Raw genomic sequence first — 15,506 nt, forward strand, 5'->3', positions numbered from 1 at the left:
TTTCAGATCAGGAATATTATTTGTTCGTTCGGAATATAAAAACAAACAAAATTTATACCATTTATATATATAAATGTTCGCAAAAATCTTTTTAATCTTTCAGATTTAAAGGCATTGATTTGTTTATGACAAATGTATAAACAAATATCAATGTATATCAATATATATATTTAGAGTTATTATAGATTTAACATATATAAAATCTAAATAAGAATAATTTGAAATCGAGCGTAAATTTTTGAGACAAATATTATGAAGCAATTTTAATTAAATGCCGGTGAGAGATAAAAAATCAGATTAATATAAGACCAAAAGAAACGATTGATAGAGCGAATACCTATTATATTAATATAACCCCTTCTACAAATAATTACTAAAATCACTTCGCACAATACTTCACTTTACAATACAATCACTTTAGACAACAACAAATTTACCATATGCACCACCAATTCAACCACGATATTTGAACTCTTTCTTTCCATTATTTCATTTATTTCATTTTAATTATATGATAGAGACGAAGACATAGAATTTGACTAACCCTAATCCTAAACGATATACGTCTGGAGGTTAGGCGAGGTTGTTTGTAGGGGTTTGTAGTGTCCACTGAACGTGGATACTCATACGGATAATACACGTTCGAGAAATCGTATGAACGAACCCTTAAAAGATTCTTAAGCTCGATGTCTTGTATCTTCACGATGTATTTTCGCGTTATCATCAGTAGTAAAAAAAAGGGATTGGGAAAAGGGCAAAAAAAGAGAGAGAAGGAGTTGCTTCTCAGGCCCTTTTTTCTTTTCTTTTCTTTTCTTTTCTTTCCTCTATCTCTCTTATTCTTTCTTTCAACAAAGATTCAGTCATTCATTCTCACACTCACGCGTTCACTTATTTTCTCTTTTGTAATAGGATCAAGCCAGGAGGAAAAGTCATCATGAACACGAACGAATGTTAGAAGAGCCGCCTATCGAATCATCAACGAGATAATCTTTTTTATTTTTCGTCGTCGTCGTAGTAATCGTCGTTCTCGTCGTCTTCGTCGAGGAATCGAGCGAAATAAGAGAAATTGTCAGGTTCGAATTAGAAATGAGACTCGAGTCCACGGTTTTAGGAGAACGATCGATGATTGAGAATCCGTAAGTTGGCTCTACGAGAAAGTAGGCTAGAAGGAGTAGTATGAGGCACCCACCTAGGCACCTGCCATTTCCTCCATTGAGATTAGTGCATCCGCTAGTCTGGTTTTCCGTTGTTGGTTTTTGTACCTCAGGATGAGAGACTCGTTCTACTTGTTGGCTACCAGTCCAAGGATCACCTTCTGTGTCTACCACGTTCTGCCTTGCGTCAGTAGCCGTATTGTCTTGGATTTCCTCCGGTGGAACATTCGTCAAGCTTGGTTTATCCTTGTCCAAGTCCTCATTCGATTCCAAGGATGTCTCGGTACCATAAAACACCAGTTTCCATTCCTCAAGAGTATCTATAATCAATGTAATATTGTATCAGTATCAAGTTTCACGATGACATAACTCGATAATACCTTATCACGAGACAGAGTAATCATATATATTCTTTATTCGGTAACATCGTTAAAGTTATTATTATTTGTTGTTTTTTCTTTGATTTCGTTTTTACTAGATAGTTGAATCAATCTCACTGGACGAATGATTTGATATCAATGATTACGTTTCTACTATTTGGTTTTTATTTTATTTCGAATTTTTTTCTTTTTTTTGGGAGGAGAAGTTTTTTTTTTAGTTTTGTTTCGTTTTGGTACTTGTTTTTTTTTTTTTACTCGTTACTCTATTTTTTTATTCTCCACGATCGATAGTATACGTAAAACAAGAGCCCACGGAGATATCGTTGATTTTAACCTTGCGTATTTTAAAATATTTTCATTCAATTTGCATCCCGTATTCGATCCTGAGCTTGATCGATAAATTGGAAACTCTGTCTAGTGTTAAAGTAAATCGGTTCAGATTGATGCCGTAATTAAAACAACGTAATCGCTTTTCGTGTGCAATCTACTGTTGAAATACTCTCACTGCTCGTTCTTTTCGAAAGAAATATATATTAAGAAATTTTATTATATATAACTTAATTTATAGTAGATAAGAATTAATAATTAAGTTTTGACATCTTCCAAAAAAAAAAAAAATAAGAAAAAAACGAGCAATGAGTATAAACGGAAAAAGTACTACTTCGAAATAAAAATACATTAACGATAAAATTGTAAAATAATTTACATGGTTGACATAATGCATGCGTAAGCAAGCGAAAAAATTGGACATTTGAAAAAAAGAAGCTTTTTTAACATTTTTTCTTAGAAAAAGAAAAAATAAAATACTCCACAGTTTAGTCATATATATATAAAATGTTGTTTAAATTAAATTGACCAACTGGTATTTGAATTTTATATAAAAATGAACTTCGCATTAATAAACGCTTTTTATTATGTTGCACATAAACAAGCTAAAATATTTAACATAATTACCTTATCATTATTTTCGTTGGAATATTTGTTTATTAGGAGTATCAGATTTTATGATTACATTTTTTTTAAATAAAATTAACTAAAGTGGATTATCGTGATGTATTCTACGACAGTGATTCGCAAACTAAATAGAAACGCATATTTTTCGTAACAAAAATTATAATAATAAATGACGAAAGTATAAAATATTTGTAAAGTTTGAAAACCACTGAATTCTATTAGCTACAGGTGCTTTTACGATTTATACAAACGTGTCCACATTTACACAAATATTTAAGTATCCTTCATAAAAACAATTTCGTGTCATACGTGCGGAGAAGTCTCCGATGAGTAAGCATAAAGTTGTTCAGTGAATTTAAGATAAGCTTAAATCTACTTTAGGTGTGAAGCGTAACGGATTTAAATCGACTAAAATGAAGATACTTGAATGGCAGAATAAACGGAAAGAAAGACAAGCATTTCCAGGATATTTTAGGTGATTTATGATGGGAGTAAGACATAAACGTCATTTATGAATTAACACAGTCACAAATAATAAATATAAATAGATATACACCAAAGTGTTCACAAAACTAAAAGAATATTTGATAGATGAACTATAAACTACCGAAACATTTTCAATTTAAATAAAACATTTCTCTTAAATTTCCCCTAGAAAAAATCGTTATAATGTGTTTTGGTAAAAAAAAAAAAAAAAAAAGGAAAACGAAGTTTGGTGTCTACGTTTTATTTATACGGTTTTAAAATTTGATAAATAATTTCTGTTGGATTATAAACCGCGCGTCTACGAAATATCGCGTACAATTTTAAGCTTTTATAGTGGATATAAGAAGATCGTAAGCTTTCCGACACGACAGGATGACATGAATGGAAAAAAAAACTATAAAAGAAGAGAGGAAAGACATAGTCGATGTCGTCTAGGGTGAAATTAGTAAAGCCTCGACGACGACGACGACGACGACAACGACGATGTCGGTAGGATAGTTTCATTGCTGAGAGTCTGCTTGCAAAACTAATTGTAAGAAAAGGACGAAGATAAAAACAGAAAGAGAAAGAAAATAGAAGAACAGCGTAAGGGTAAAAGAAGGGATCAGTAGTCTTCTCGGTTGCTTCCTCTCCATTTTTATTGGACGAGAGAGAGAGATAGAGAAGTAGAAACTGTAAACTTCCGGTCGCGGGTGGCAGTAAAGTCGGCATTAAAGTGCGCTTGTTACAGTCGTGTAAGATGGTTGTAAAGTAACGACTGTCAGGACGACTTCTTAGACGAGCTAGCAAAGGAAAGGAAAATACTTGGAGTGAAGGTGGAGGAAGGGGAAGGATGTGAGTGGCGAGACAAGGGAAAGAAGCGAACAGGGGTGAGCAGCGTTTGTTTTACGAAGTGCCGAGGATCGTGCAAATCGTCGATGAAACGGCTTGCTTTCCACTCCTCTCTTTCCATTTTCTTTTTTATTTCTTTTTCTTATTTTCTTTCCCACTCCCTCACTCTCTCTCTCTCAAACTTGCTCGCTCTCTTTCATTAAAGTTCTCTTCTAGTTCTGTATGTTTCTACCACTCGTTGGTAACGAGAATAACCGTGTGTTCTTTCTGTTAGGTGCTAAAAGAAAGTGAAATTGGGGTCTGGGGAGGGGAGGGGAGGGGAGGGGGAGGAATGAAATGGCGTAACGAAGTGAACATACGAGGAAAAGTAGCGGTAGATAATACTTCCGATAGGATACCATCCAAATCTTTCTTTGTAAAAGGAACAACTTTGTGTAGGAGCATTTTACCAAGTTCTCGAGAAAATAAAATGGGAAAGTGTAAATATGATGATGATGATGATGATGGATAGGAGATACTTTCGTTTCAAGCGTAATATGATTTAAAGTTAAAGAGAAAAATCTTATGGTAAGAAATATTATTTGTAATCACTCATTGAGATTAATTTAATCTATTGATAATATTCATTTCATTTACTGTATATCTGATTTTTTTTTTCTCATACATTTGATTTACTAATCAAATATTAACTAGGGGTATTATATACATATATATATATTTATAACATTGCTAGGACAATATCCAATCGAGTAGGAGATTGCCTGGTCAACACATAGAATGCCCAGAGGGTTTTGGTCAATTTATAATATGTGCTTCAGTAGACTGTGTATAGAATGCTGGGGGCGGAAGGAAGTATTTTTAAGCTCGAGTAAGTAAAACAAACGACGGATATTGTAAAATTTGTCCACAATATCTTTGATAAGTTTCGATCGATTTATAAAACGTGTTTCAATGGGGTATGTTTAGTGCACAAAAATCCTGATGCAATCTGAAAATCATTTCATGACCATATGAATATACACCTGTCATTGTTTGTTTCACTCATAATCACTTGAGATTTGTTGTTTTATTTTCCACCATCGTGCTTTAAACACACCCCAACTGAAACGCATATTCTAGATTGATCAAAAACCCTCTGGACATTCTAGAAATTGATTGGATAATGTACAAAAAACATACTTAAAATATACATTGCCCAATCTTGGTGGACATTCTATAAAATACCCGGATTCTATACATTGACTGTAACATATATATATATATAAAGATTGCTGAATTATCATTCATTTAACAGCCATCGCAAAATCATTGGACAAATCATGGAGAACTAAACTAAACGAGGACGATAGCACATCTACGGTTCTTGTCCGGTGCACGTAAACAACACGAAATTAATAATACATTTATCGAGAACATGAGTAATGCAAGTGATGCAATCAACAAGCGAATCATTAATATTCCGTCATGAATGAATAAACTTTTACAAGCGCATCGGTATTTATACGTCTTCCCGTGGAAAAACATCAATAAATAATCAAGCGAGTTGCATGGTTGATAAGGGTAGAAAATAATATAATAGAAAAGAATAATGTATTCCTTGTAATTTAAGCTAAAATGGTTCGACTTACCGGGAAAAGAAAAAAAAACACACACACACACAAAATGACGCTTGAAACGAAGAAAAATAAGGAAAGTATAATGGTATAGGTAAGGTGAAGAAGGTGGTGGGTATAGGACAATATATCAGAGTAGAAACAAAGCCAATGGCTATTACAGCAATTACGGCCAAGTGCAGCTTACAAATGAATAGACGGCGAACAATAAGTGAAAATGAAAAAATAAAAAAAGAAAAAAAAAAAAAAACGTAAAAATGTAAGTTCTACTAGATTGAATCCCTCGGTACTTCGAATGACCATAGGATATTTGCTTATACTACTATGCATTCTCTCTTTACCTCCTTCTGCTTTTTTTTTTTTTTTTATTGTCTCTTTTCTACACACATTGTACTACTACTGAAATGCAAAGTGTAAGGAAAGAAGAAGTAGACAAAAAAAGAAAAAAAAGAACGAGATCGTGCCGAGATGCATCCATGAACGCGAATGACGCTTGAAAATATAAAGGCTGAAACGTTTTCAATGGCAACGAAAAATATAACGACCTGGTTTCTGTCATGAATGAATAATTGTCGCTCGATTAGGCTCTTTAATCTTTGACTAATCGTTCGATGTAATTACCGAATAAGAAATTTCGAATATTCACGAAATTGAGATACAAATCGATATTGATATCCGATATTACAGGTGAAATAACACGGTTCTCGAGTTAACGATAACGATCTAATATAATAGAAATATGAATAAAAATATATATAAAAGAGACAATAATATTCCCCGTAATGATCTTAACAAGGTAGATATAATATACGTCATAAAAGAAATGTTCAGGTCAATATTCAGATCGCGAATTGAATCAATATAATATAACCGAGTAAGTTACGTCATTGTTCGATGGAACAACTAAGCTCGATCTTGGCAAATGCATCAATCAAATAGGGGTACCCTTATCGAACTGTAGATTCCTAGGATCGAATTGTTCGTCTTGTAATAAGTCCAATCCCTTAGCTCTAGTCGCGTGTTGTTGCCCAGCTCCACGAGCACCAGCATAAACAGGATAAAGAGGATAAAGCTGTTGGATTTTGGGATATTGTTGAAAGATCGCTGGTACTTTATTGGTGGCTGCTTTGGCAGCTGGCTCCATCAGGATCAAACCTCTCTGAAGCGGTGACGAGATGGTGACCGGTTCGATGATTTTTTGTCTAGTGGTTAAGACAGTTGTAGTTTTTATTCTGGGAGATGGACTAGTCCGAACAGTTGTCGTAGTAGTAGTGACAGGGCTTGGTGTACTCCTTCCCCTTGGTCTAAACGTGATCAATCGAACTTCTCCGGCTATGGCAGGACCTCTTATAGACGTCAATCCCCTTAAAGTTTGTACCGTTGGTCTGGGAGTTGGACGATTTGCGGATTTCCCGTTCTTGTGTTGTCCTCGGACCTTGTTCTTCCTTTGTGATTGTAGTTGAGCATTGACCACATACGGTGGACTCAGGCTACCTGTCTTTTCAGCTTTATGCTGTGATTGTTTGCCTTTAGAAGATGCCGTCAAGGAATTTTGAGTCTTGGTGAACGTAGTTTCTCGCGGTTTAACGAACGGTCTTCGTGGTATACTCATACTGGCAGGATTGTAAAGCGCATATTCCGTACGATCTGGTAACGTCGATGTCCCGTAGAAGATTAACGCCCATTCGTGTAGCGTCGCACGGCCTGGATTCGTCATCGATAAGAGCAGCAGGAAAACAAGTCAAGAGAGAACGATTACGAAAACGGTATACAGAATATATTTGTGGTTTACGATAAATATCCGAAAGCTGTCATGTTTTTGATTTATACGTCAGTGTAGTATGCATTCAAGAGTAAATATGAAAAGAATAAAAAGATACAATAGATATTTTCGAAGGTGGATCCTATGGATCGATTAATCGGATCCATCATTCGTATCGATGCAACATGGAAATCCTACGATATTATAGTTTATGAATTTTCGATCCACGTTAGCAAACATGAACATCTCTATATCCAAGGAGAAGTAGGAATTTGGATTAACGCAAGGACGCGTCTCGATTGCTCAAGAGCAATTGCCTGAATCTCTAAAACGTCTGGAATACATAGCGTACCCTTGGATACAATTCCTTGCTAGCGTTTTGGTGTACACATTAGCACAAGGTCCGCATTGATGTATGAAGGAATAGGAGAATGCTGAGGATGAGAATGAAACTGAATGTAGGGACGAAGTGGAGGATTTAGGTAGGTGCTATTACTATAATAGTAGTGCAAGTTAACGTTGAACGCAAGCTATGCGTAACTATCAGCTTTAATGGAATTCCAAGTGATCTTAACTTGAAGTTTAGCTTTGTACAAGGTTAGCCGAGCTTCTTCGTCAGTGAATGATCCTCTTGACCGCGTATCATCGTCATTGATGCTTTAACGAGAATAAAGCGGAAGCACACCAACTATCGGGGCCGGAGTTTGAATACGAAATTATCTTTAGATACGATAATGCGAGCACTCTTATGGACGAGTTACGACCTATCTCAGCGTTTTCTCGATAAGGAAGCCCACGTGATCTTGACACCGATAGACTTTCGAGACGCGGAGGTTTCGCTGAATCTGACACGGTCTGCTTTTTCTACTCCGATCGATCGAAACCGGATCGTTCGTGATGTGACTTGGAAATCTAAGGGAGTTCCCTTTTTTCTTATACTCTACACACACATGTCTGAGAAGTAGAATTATTTATGCCTCCTATTCTCTACCACCATCGGCTTTTGCATTATTTTTTTTTTCCTGATTATTTGAATGCAACATACGAAAGGAACCTCATCATTGATTAGTTGACAATTCACATAAGTTCCGTTATATCGTTTGAAAAATTATTAAGCCGGAAAGTTTTCTACGCGAATATCGACATCTATCAGGCTTATAAAACCCCGACTCGATGATTAGACTCGTTCAATAACGAGAACAACGAAGTATAATTTCGTAAGTGTATTTTCTATTAATATATAAGCAGATTGATTTAATGAAGTGTGATTCACAAACATTATTTCATTAATAATTTATATTCATAGTTCATTTTAAAGGAAGCCAATTTCGACAATGATTTTCTAACTACAACACAACTGTTTGTTAAATATATTATTTGAATTATGAAATTCATTTTAATATTTTTTCACTATACGCGCATTATTAACTTGCATTCGTTATTGTATTAATCTCTATCATTGTATATTACAATTAATGAATATAAATATCAAGAGCTCTGATATCGATGATCTTCTGGAAAAGTAATTGATTTTGATGAAGTGAATAAAAGAAAAATGTTAAAATGATAAACTTACCGAAATATCGACCCTCGTTGTGAATTTCGAGTTTCCACGTACCATGTGGTCTCTCGCCCCACGTGTGAACCGACATAAATGGCCATTGATTGAAACCAGCCTTCGAGACGTCGTGTGGCCTTTTCGCTAGTAGAGTGCTCTTTGTACCCTGAGGAGAGGTTAGTTGTATCTGAAGATCCCCCCTTCTCGAAGCCATCAGTGACACCTTCGCCTACGATAAGAGCGTCCAGACGATCGTATCATAATTTGCTCTATTTCTCTCTCTCTCTCTCTCTCTCTTTCTCTCTTTCTCTTTCTAACGATCGTTCAGTAGTACTCACACACGAAACGACCCTTTTCACAGGTCGACAATAAGTACCCAATACTAAAAGCCACTTTACGCTTTAAGAATCGTTTTTGAACGTTTTTATTGAGAATACTTCAGACAGAGAAAGTGAAATTCACCAAACGAATAGATATAGGTAAACTACTCCTTAGTCGATTTCGTATAAATTGAATCTTCAAAAAGTATTCGATAGTTATTATTTCATATTGCTTACCTTTCTTTTTTTTTTGAATTTAACTGAATATGGAAGAGTTTTGAATTTGTAACTGAATATGGAAAAAATGGAATACGTCGAGAAATTTATAACAAGTTGTTATTTTTTTGGTAAATCAAAAAAAAAAAGTAAACTGTATTTTATTGTTCGAGGTTAATATTCAAATCGAAGATTGATTTATTGTTCATTTAAAAAAGGACCGTTGACAAAACGTTAATCACAGATAATGAAAAACTGATTAACGCCTAGTATTGGAAGAATTGAGTATTTCGAGCTGGATATAGCGTTGATTAAGGAAAAATGTAATTAAATTCCAATCAATCTGGGTAAGTCGGTAAACAGAATCTACGTTCGTGACGATTTATTTACAGTTTGTGTGGCTGATGCGAATAACTTCAAATTGCTAGAATTTTCAAGAGGAAATGTAACGATTGTTTGAAAACATTTCAGGATTATTTATAAAAGATACTTGCCTGTACGTGTTCGAGAAAATTAACTCCGCTGCATTCCTTAACATGTAAATCGAGAACCAATTGACTCTTCGGTGGTATTGGCCTAAAAAAACAATACGAACACAATTTTTTTAACTATTGTTCTATTTAATTTATTTGTTCAATCTTATTTCGAGTAAAAAAATAAATATTATAACAAATGACATTATTTTCTCTCTTTTCTTTGTTCGAAACATCAAAAATTACGAATAGAAATCCATATCTGAGAACGATGAGAGTTATGTAATGTATTATACTACGTTGTTTCCTACATTTTCCTTGGGGTTGTTTTACAAGGAAAACATTCGTTTCAAGAGGATTCTCCAGTTTCCCTCGAACGAATGTCTAATCTACAGAAAGCTTGTTCACCAAGACCTTTTCTTCTTTAGACAAGTTGACATGTTACGATCATAAAGGGGGGAAAAAAAATAGGATCAGTTTTTTATTCAACTATCAGCTTGTAAGAGTTTATTCGAAATAAATGAAACCGGACAATATTTTGTCGAGCAAGAAGTAACTGAGTTTACGATTGCTAAATGATATCTAATTTTTGAAATTAAATTTTATATATATTCCGAGGAATAAATAATAATAATAATAAAAAAAAAAAATCTCATTTACCGTTCATCGTGATTTTAATCTTTTTCGCATGTGATCAAGCTTCCTCCCTACTTGACGTGTTTCTACATTTCGTTGAAATTAAAACATTAATTTTAACAGTTTTAATTACCTGCCCGAATGAGGGGCGGATACTTCACATTTGTGTTGTTCAGGAACTCTCCTCCATCTTCTAGCCAGACGTACCATTGCTGTGGCATCCATCAATCCATATCCGAAACTGTGACTCACTGAATCGATAGATGTATCATTAGATTATATTTCTCAATATTAGAAAGATTTGAATAATCATTTAATTTTCTTTGGGAAAATATGTAGGTATCATTTCGATAAAAATAATTATATTATTATTTTTATTATTATATTACTTATAAATAAAAAAAAAAAACGAAAAAACGCATTCACTGTAATGGTATCTTTTTGTTAGGATATTTCTTTATTAAAGACACGCGCGCGCGCGCGAATATCTCTCTCGGTAAAATTTTGCTGATATAAAATAAAAAGAAGAAAAATACAGAAAGGAAGAGATAGAGATAAAAAAAAGAAAAAAAAAAGAAAAATAATAAAAAAAAACAAATTGGGAAATGAATTTCAAAGAAAAATTCGTACGAAACTAAAGAATTCGCGTGCTTTTAAGTTGAATTGTACTCTATTGGAATCGAAGAGTACAAATGACAGAAAAAAAGTCCTGACGTTTTTGTATAAAGATTTGTAACGTGGACTGGTGTATAGGATTTTGAGAATACTGATGCATATGCGATTCAAGCCTGCCGTCTTTCTGAATTCTTGGTATTTTAAAATGAAATGTCGAGATAGAAATAGGAGATTGAAAAATTTTCCATTAAATTCAAGCTTCGACCGTAACCACCGAGTCTCAGTTCGCTTTTTTCACTTTTAACTTTTTTTTCTAATTCCAAATTAAGTAGCTTTGCGTCTCGACAAAGTAACTTGAGTTTCAATAAAAAAAAAGAAAAAAAAGTAAGAACATATTGACTATTGGTGTATGATTAAACATTTATAAAATCTATTTGACGGATTATAACTAAAGAAAAATTATCGATAATAATGAAAACAAAATTTAATATTTAAACGAAATGATGTAAAACAATTGTTCTATATTATCATGTTCATATTAAAGTAGAAATAATATAAAAGAATTAAATAATCATAATTCTTTTTTCTTGTTGTATGAAATTTAATGAAAATTTCTATATCGTATACAGATTATAATTCTGCAAGAATATACAATTACAAGTTTAAATTGCAGAATAACTTTAATCGCTATGAAAGGAGGTCTATTTAAGAAACAATAACCTTAACATTCTAACAAAACTAGATATCACAAAAATATGAAACTCACCGTTTCTGCCGACACCATTGGTAACCCAATCGGGTGCCTTGAGATTGGCCGGTTTGGCTGTTCTCACGACGATATGTTGCATATCTCTCCACGTGAGTTCTCGATTTGCTTCTAATGCAAGTGCGCATATGCCAGCTGCTAAAGGTGCCGATGCCGAAGTTCCAGTATGGCTGCTCGTACATTGATGATGAAGATCCGTGGTGACTACTTGTTTCTCACCAGTCGAACCAGAACTGTAGGTCGTTGCGAGGGTAGAAGAGCAAGCTTCACTATACCAAGGCACCAATCCATTCTCAGTTGCACTGCTGATGGACAAAGTCCATATGCTGTTGGTGTAGCCATCGCAATTACAGTTATCATGGTCTCTACCACCATTACCAGAGGCCCACACGAAGATCGAACCCTTCCCATTGCGTCCCTGTTGATCAAACGTCTCTGAGTTTACAAGGCTTAATGATATAACTCGTATCATTGATGAGATCCTCGATTTCTCTCTATCTCTCTATGTTTCCGATTCAACTTCATTAAATATGCAACGTTTGTTATATTGATGAATGTTAAATATAAGTTAAAATAGGTTTTCTTTTTTTAAATATCCAATATTGATATACTGCATAAATGTATTAAAGTATGGAATATTTATAGTAATTTTTTTTATATATATATAATTTTGTTTTTAAGATTATTATACCTCATTACTTGATAGTATATATATATATATCATTAGTATTAATAAATATAAATCAAATATTAACAAAATTATATTAACTGAGCAATGAAGAAAACGTTTTTCAACTTTATACATTTATTTCTGTTTATGATCGTACCTGTTTATTGAAATTAATACTTATTCTTATCTCTCTCGTGTCAAATTAATTAACACGTCTTTCCTGTTACATACGACGAAAACACGAATGAAATTCTCGTACGGGGACTAATTTTGAACGACCAAAGTATTCTTAGCGAAATTATCAAGTACGCACGTAGTGCCCGTTAAAGAGAACTTAACGCGAATCTAGGTTCACTTATGTAAGTATCTTATTACATGCACAGTAAGATTCTTACAAGACAAGGAAATAACATTCATAAGTTATTAGATGAACATTGTTATAGGGTACGGAAAAATTATTCGTGGATAAAATATTGACCGTTTCGATAGTTCGTTGTATAATTTTTTAGCGTACTCGACTCGTATAAAAAATATCCAAATAAATAATCAGATTTGATAAATGTATAATTGAGGTGTACATAACACCGAAAAAAAGAGTAAGCTCGTTGATATTATTATTTAAATTGGAATATTAGTGAGTAAAATTATATCGAGCTGTAGTTTTCATTAGCTTAGAACTCATTGATGAAGCACCATTTGTTGTTAAAGTTAATTAAAATTTTGAGAATTGGAATGTTAACTTTCAGCAGCTTTACCCAGGGGCTAAGTATCGAGGGAAACGTAGCACGAACGCAATTTCGCTACGACGAGGATCATCGAAATTGTTTTCTGAAAGGAACTTCAATATTGTTCTCTTCGCTTTCGGCGGACAAAGAGAGTGCAGCATCGTATATATAGATTACATTCAATATAAAGGATGGTTGAAGACATTCTCAAAAGAACTTCTATCTATTTTACTAACCATAAGATGAAACGTCGGGTCTTCCGTTCGATTGATTATTTAAAATGCACATTGAAAATCTAAATATAATAACGGATGATCGAAAGTTAAATAAAAATTAACGAGCGTTATTAAGCTATCCAATTTATATTGAATTTAAACATAATTTCAACGTTTCTAATACGGATATTAATCAACAAAACAATGATATCATTTAATGTCATATCGAATAATAGAAAATCATCTAACTGTAAACCACGTCGAGTAATTTTCCGTAAATTACCGCAACCATATAATACAGCGATTATTAACTGGTCAAATCATTCGCCCGGTATTACGATCACAGATGACTTCGTCAAACAATTGAAGTTTGGCATATTGTTGTTTTTTACGAGCAGCATCCTTTGAATGAGTATTAATAAAAAAAAAAAAATAAGTCGCAAAATGTTCGCTTGAGTATTCTCGTAAAAAGAGTCCGAGTATGTATTAAAACAAGATCCGTAAATCGCGGACCAAAACTCAGTAAAGTGTATTCTCATACACGAGTAAATTTATTTAGCGGATTATGGAAAATCCGAAGGGCATTGCTGAAGGTAGAGCTTGGTACTACTAGCGGGGGAAAAAAAATAAAAAAAAGAAAAAAAGAAGGAAGAGGAAAATTTATCCGACCGTGACTACCGATCGATATGCGCATACGTGAAGGCATTTAAAAAAGAATATTACATATCGGAAACGAGCAATATGGAAAGAGAGGACTTTTTTTCAAATTGCTATATAAGCGTTTTCAAATTTTCTTTCAGCGACGAATAATATAATAATATTGATTACAAAGTATAATACAATGAACTGAAACTATCGTATAGGTTGGAATAAAATAAGTTTGGGTACGATGACAAACAATATTTTCAATCGTTAAATTTAAGATTACTTTTCATAACTCGTTATATTTACGGGATATTTTTACTATATCGATGTTCTAAAAAAAAAAAGAGTTAACAATCGAATTTATTAAAAAGCAAGAATTGACGTTGACGCGGTTGAAAAATATACTCTTCACAATTTGACCTTTCGAATAAATTATTTCGCGTTATTATTCTTCTTTCCTGGGAACATTTTGCCAACACGAATGAGGAACGTTTTGTATTCATTTTTTTTTCTTCTCTTCTTTTTTTGTTTGGTAAGATTTAGGTTTCCTTTATCTTTCTTTTTCTTTTTCGAACGATGCTTTAACGAGCTTTCGCACCCAAAGTACCTTTTAATATTTGCATATGACTTACGGCCACGTTGCAGTGGAGTGAGTTTAAAATGGTAATGCGTGCGGGCAGGAGAATTTTGGTTCGGGTAACTTAAAAGCACCCAATTAGAAACTTTCCAAGAGTTGACCTCCACCTTTCCCTCAGAGTCTATTAAGGTGGCTCTGGTAGCTTCGTGGACTACTTCACTGTGATCACTCTTTTTCTTCTTCTTCTTCTTCTTCTCTATTTCTCTTTCTCTCTCTATCTTTCTAATCGAATTATGTTTATCGTCATTTCTTGACGAGATCTTACGACGGAACTTTTAAAAAAATGTGGTAATTTTTTCAAATTGAACTACCCGACTAGAATGTTTTTTTAGCATCTCTATGATCTATAATCGATTGATCGTTTAACAGTAAAACACAAGTACCGTATAAGAAAGTGTCTACTCCTAAAAAGTTTTTCGACAAGATTCGAGACTGTCTGTGGGTTTAAGAGAAGCTCGTAAACTTTTACAGAGTTCCACAGAGTTGTCGAACTTTTCGAATTCTTGAAAGTGTTAAGAAGAAGAAGAAGAAGAGGAAGAAGAGAAAGTGACATGTATATTTTCTACGTTGAAATTCTTTTGCATCAAATTTCCGGGAAGATATCGGTGGACTGTATGTATATCCTACTTTCATGACGTTTTGAAGGAATACCCAGTACTCCCTTGAGAACTTTGAACGTTTAGGGAATTTCCTTTAACGTTAGTAAACTTGTTATTACGATTTGTCTAGGTATTCTTAGAACAAACGATGGAAAATTCAAAGGAACAGAGATGAAAAGTCGTGCGTATCCAATGAAAATACTCGAAAATTATTATCAATTACCGATTACGATATATTTAGTATAATATCT

At 33.7% G+C, this 15,506-nt stretch overlaps 1 protein-coding gene across 2 annotated transcripts in view; it reads right to left on the minus strand.

Annotated features, from left to right (window-relative positions):
- LOC106785371 (furin-like protease 1) overlaps positions 1–15,506 on the minus strand; it is a 183,854-nt gene that overhangs the window by 13,869 nt on the left and 154,479 nt on the right. For both annotated transcript variants that reach the window (XM_014745762.1, XM_014745761.1), the window contains exons 8-13: positions 11,765–12,182; positions 10,517–10,634; positions 9,769–9,850; positions 8,757–8,967; positions 6,364–7,122; positions 1,190–1,474 (exon numbers count right to left, since the gene is read on the minus strand). In XM_014745762.1, the coding sequence (XP_014601248.1) occupies positions 1,190–1,474; positions 6,364–7,122; positions 8,757–8,967; positions 9,769–9,850; positions 10,517–10,634; positions 11,765–12,182 (1,873 nt within the window). The remainder of the gene's footprint in view (positions 1–1,189; positions 1,475–6,363; positions 7,123–8,756; positions 8,968–9,768; positions 9,851–10,516; positions 10,635–11,764; positions 12,183–15,506) is intronic.

Source organism: Polistes canadensis, unplaced genomic scaffold (genome assembly GCF_001313835.1).
Source record: "Polistes canadensis isolate GaletaPanama2010 unplaced genomic scaffold, ASM131383v1 scaffold_49, whole genome shotgun sequence".
NCBI lineage: Eukaryota > Metazoa > Arthropoda > Insecta > Hymenoptera > Vespidae > Polistes > Polistes canadensis.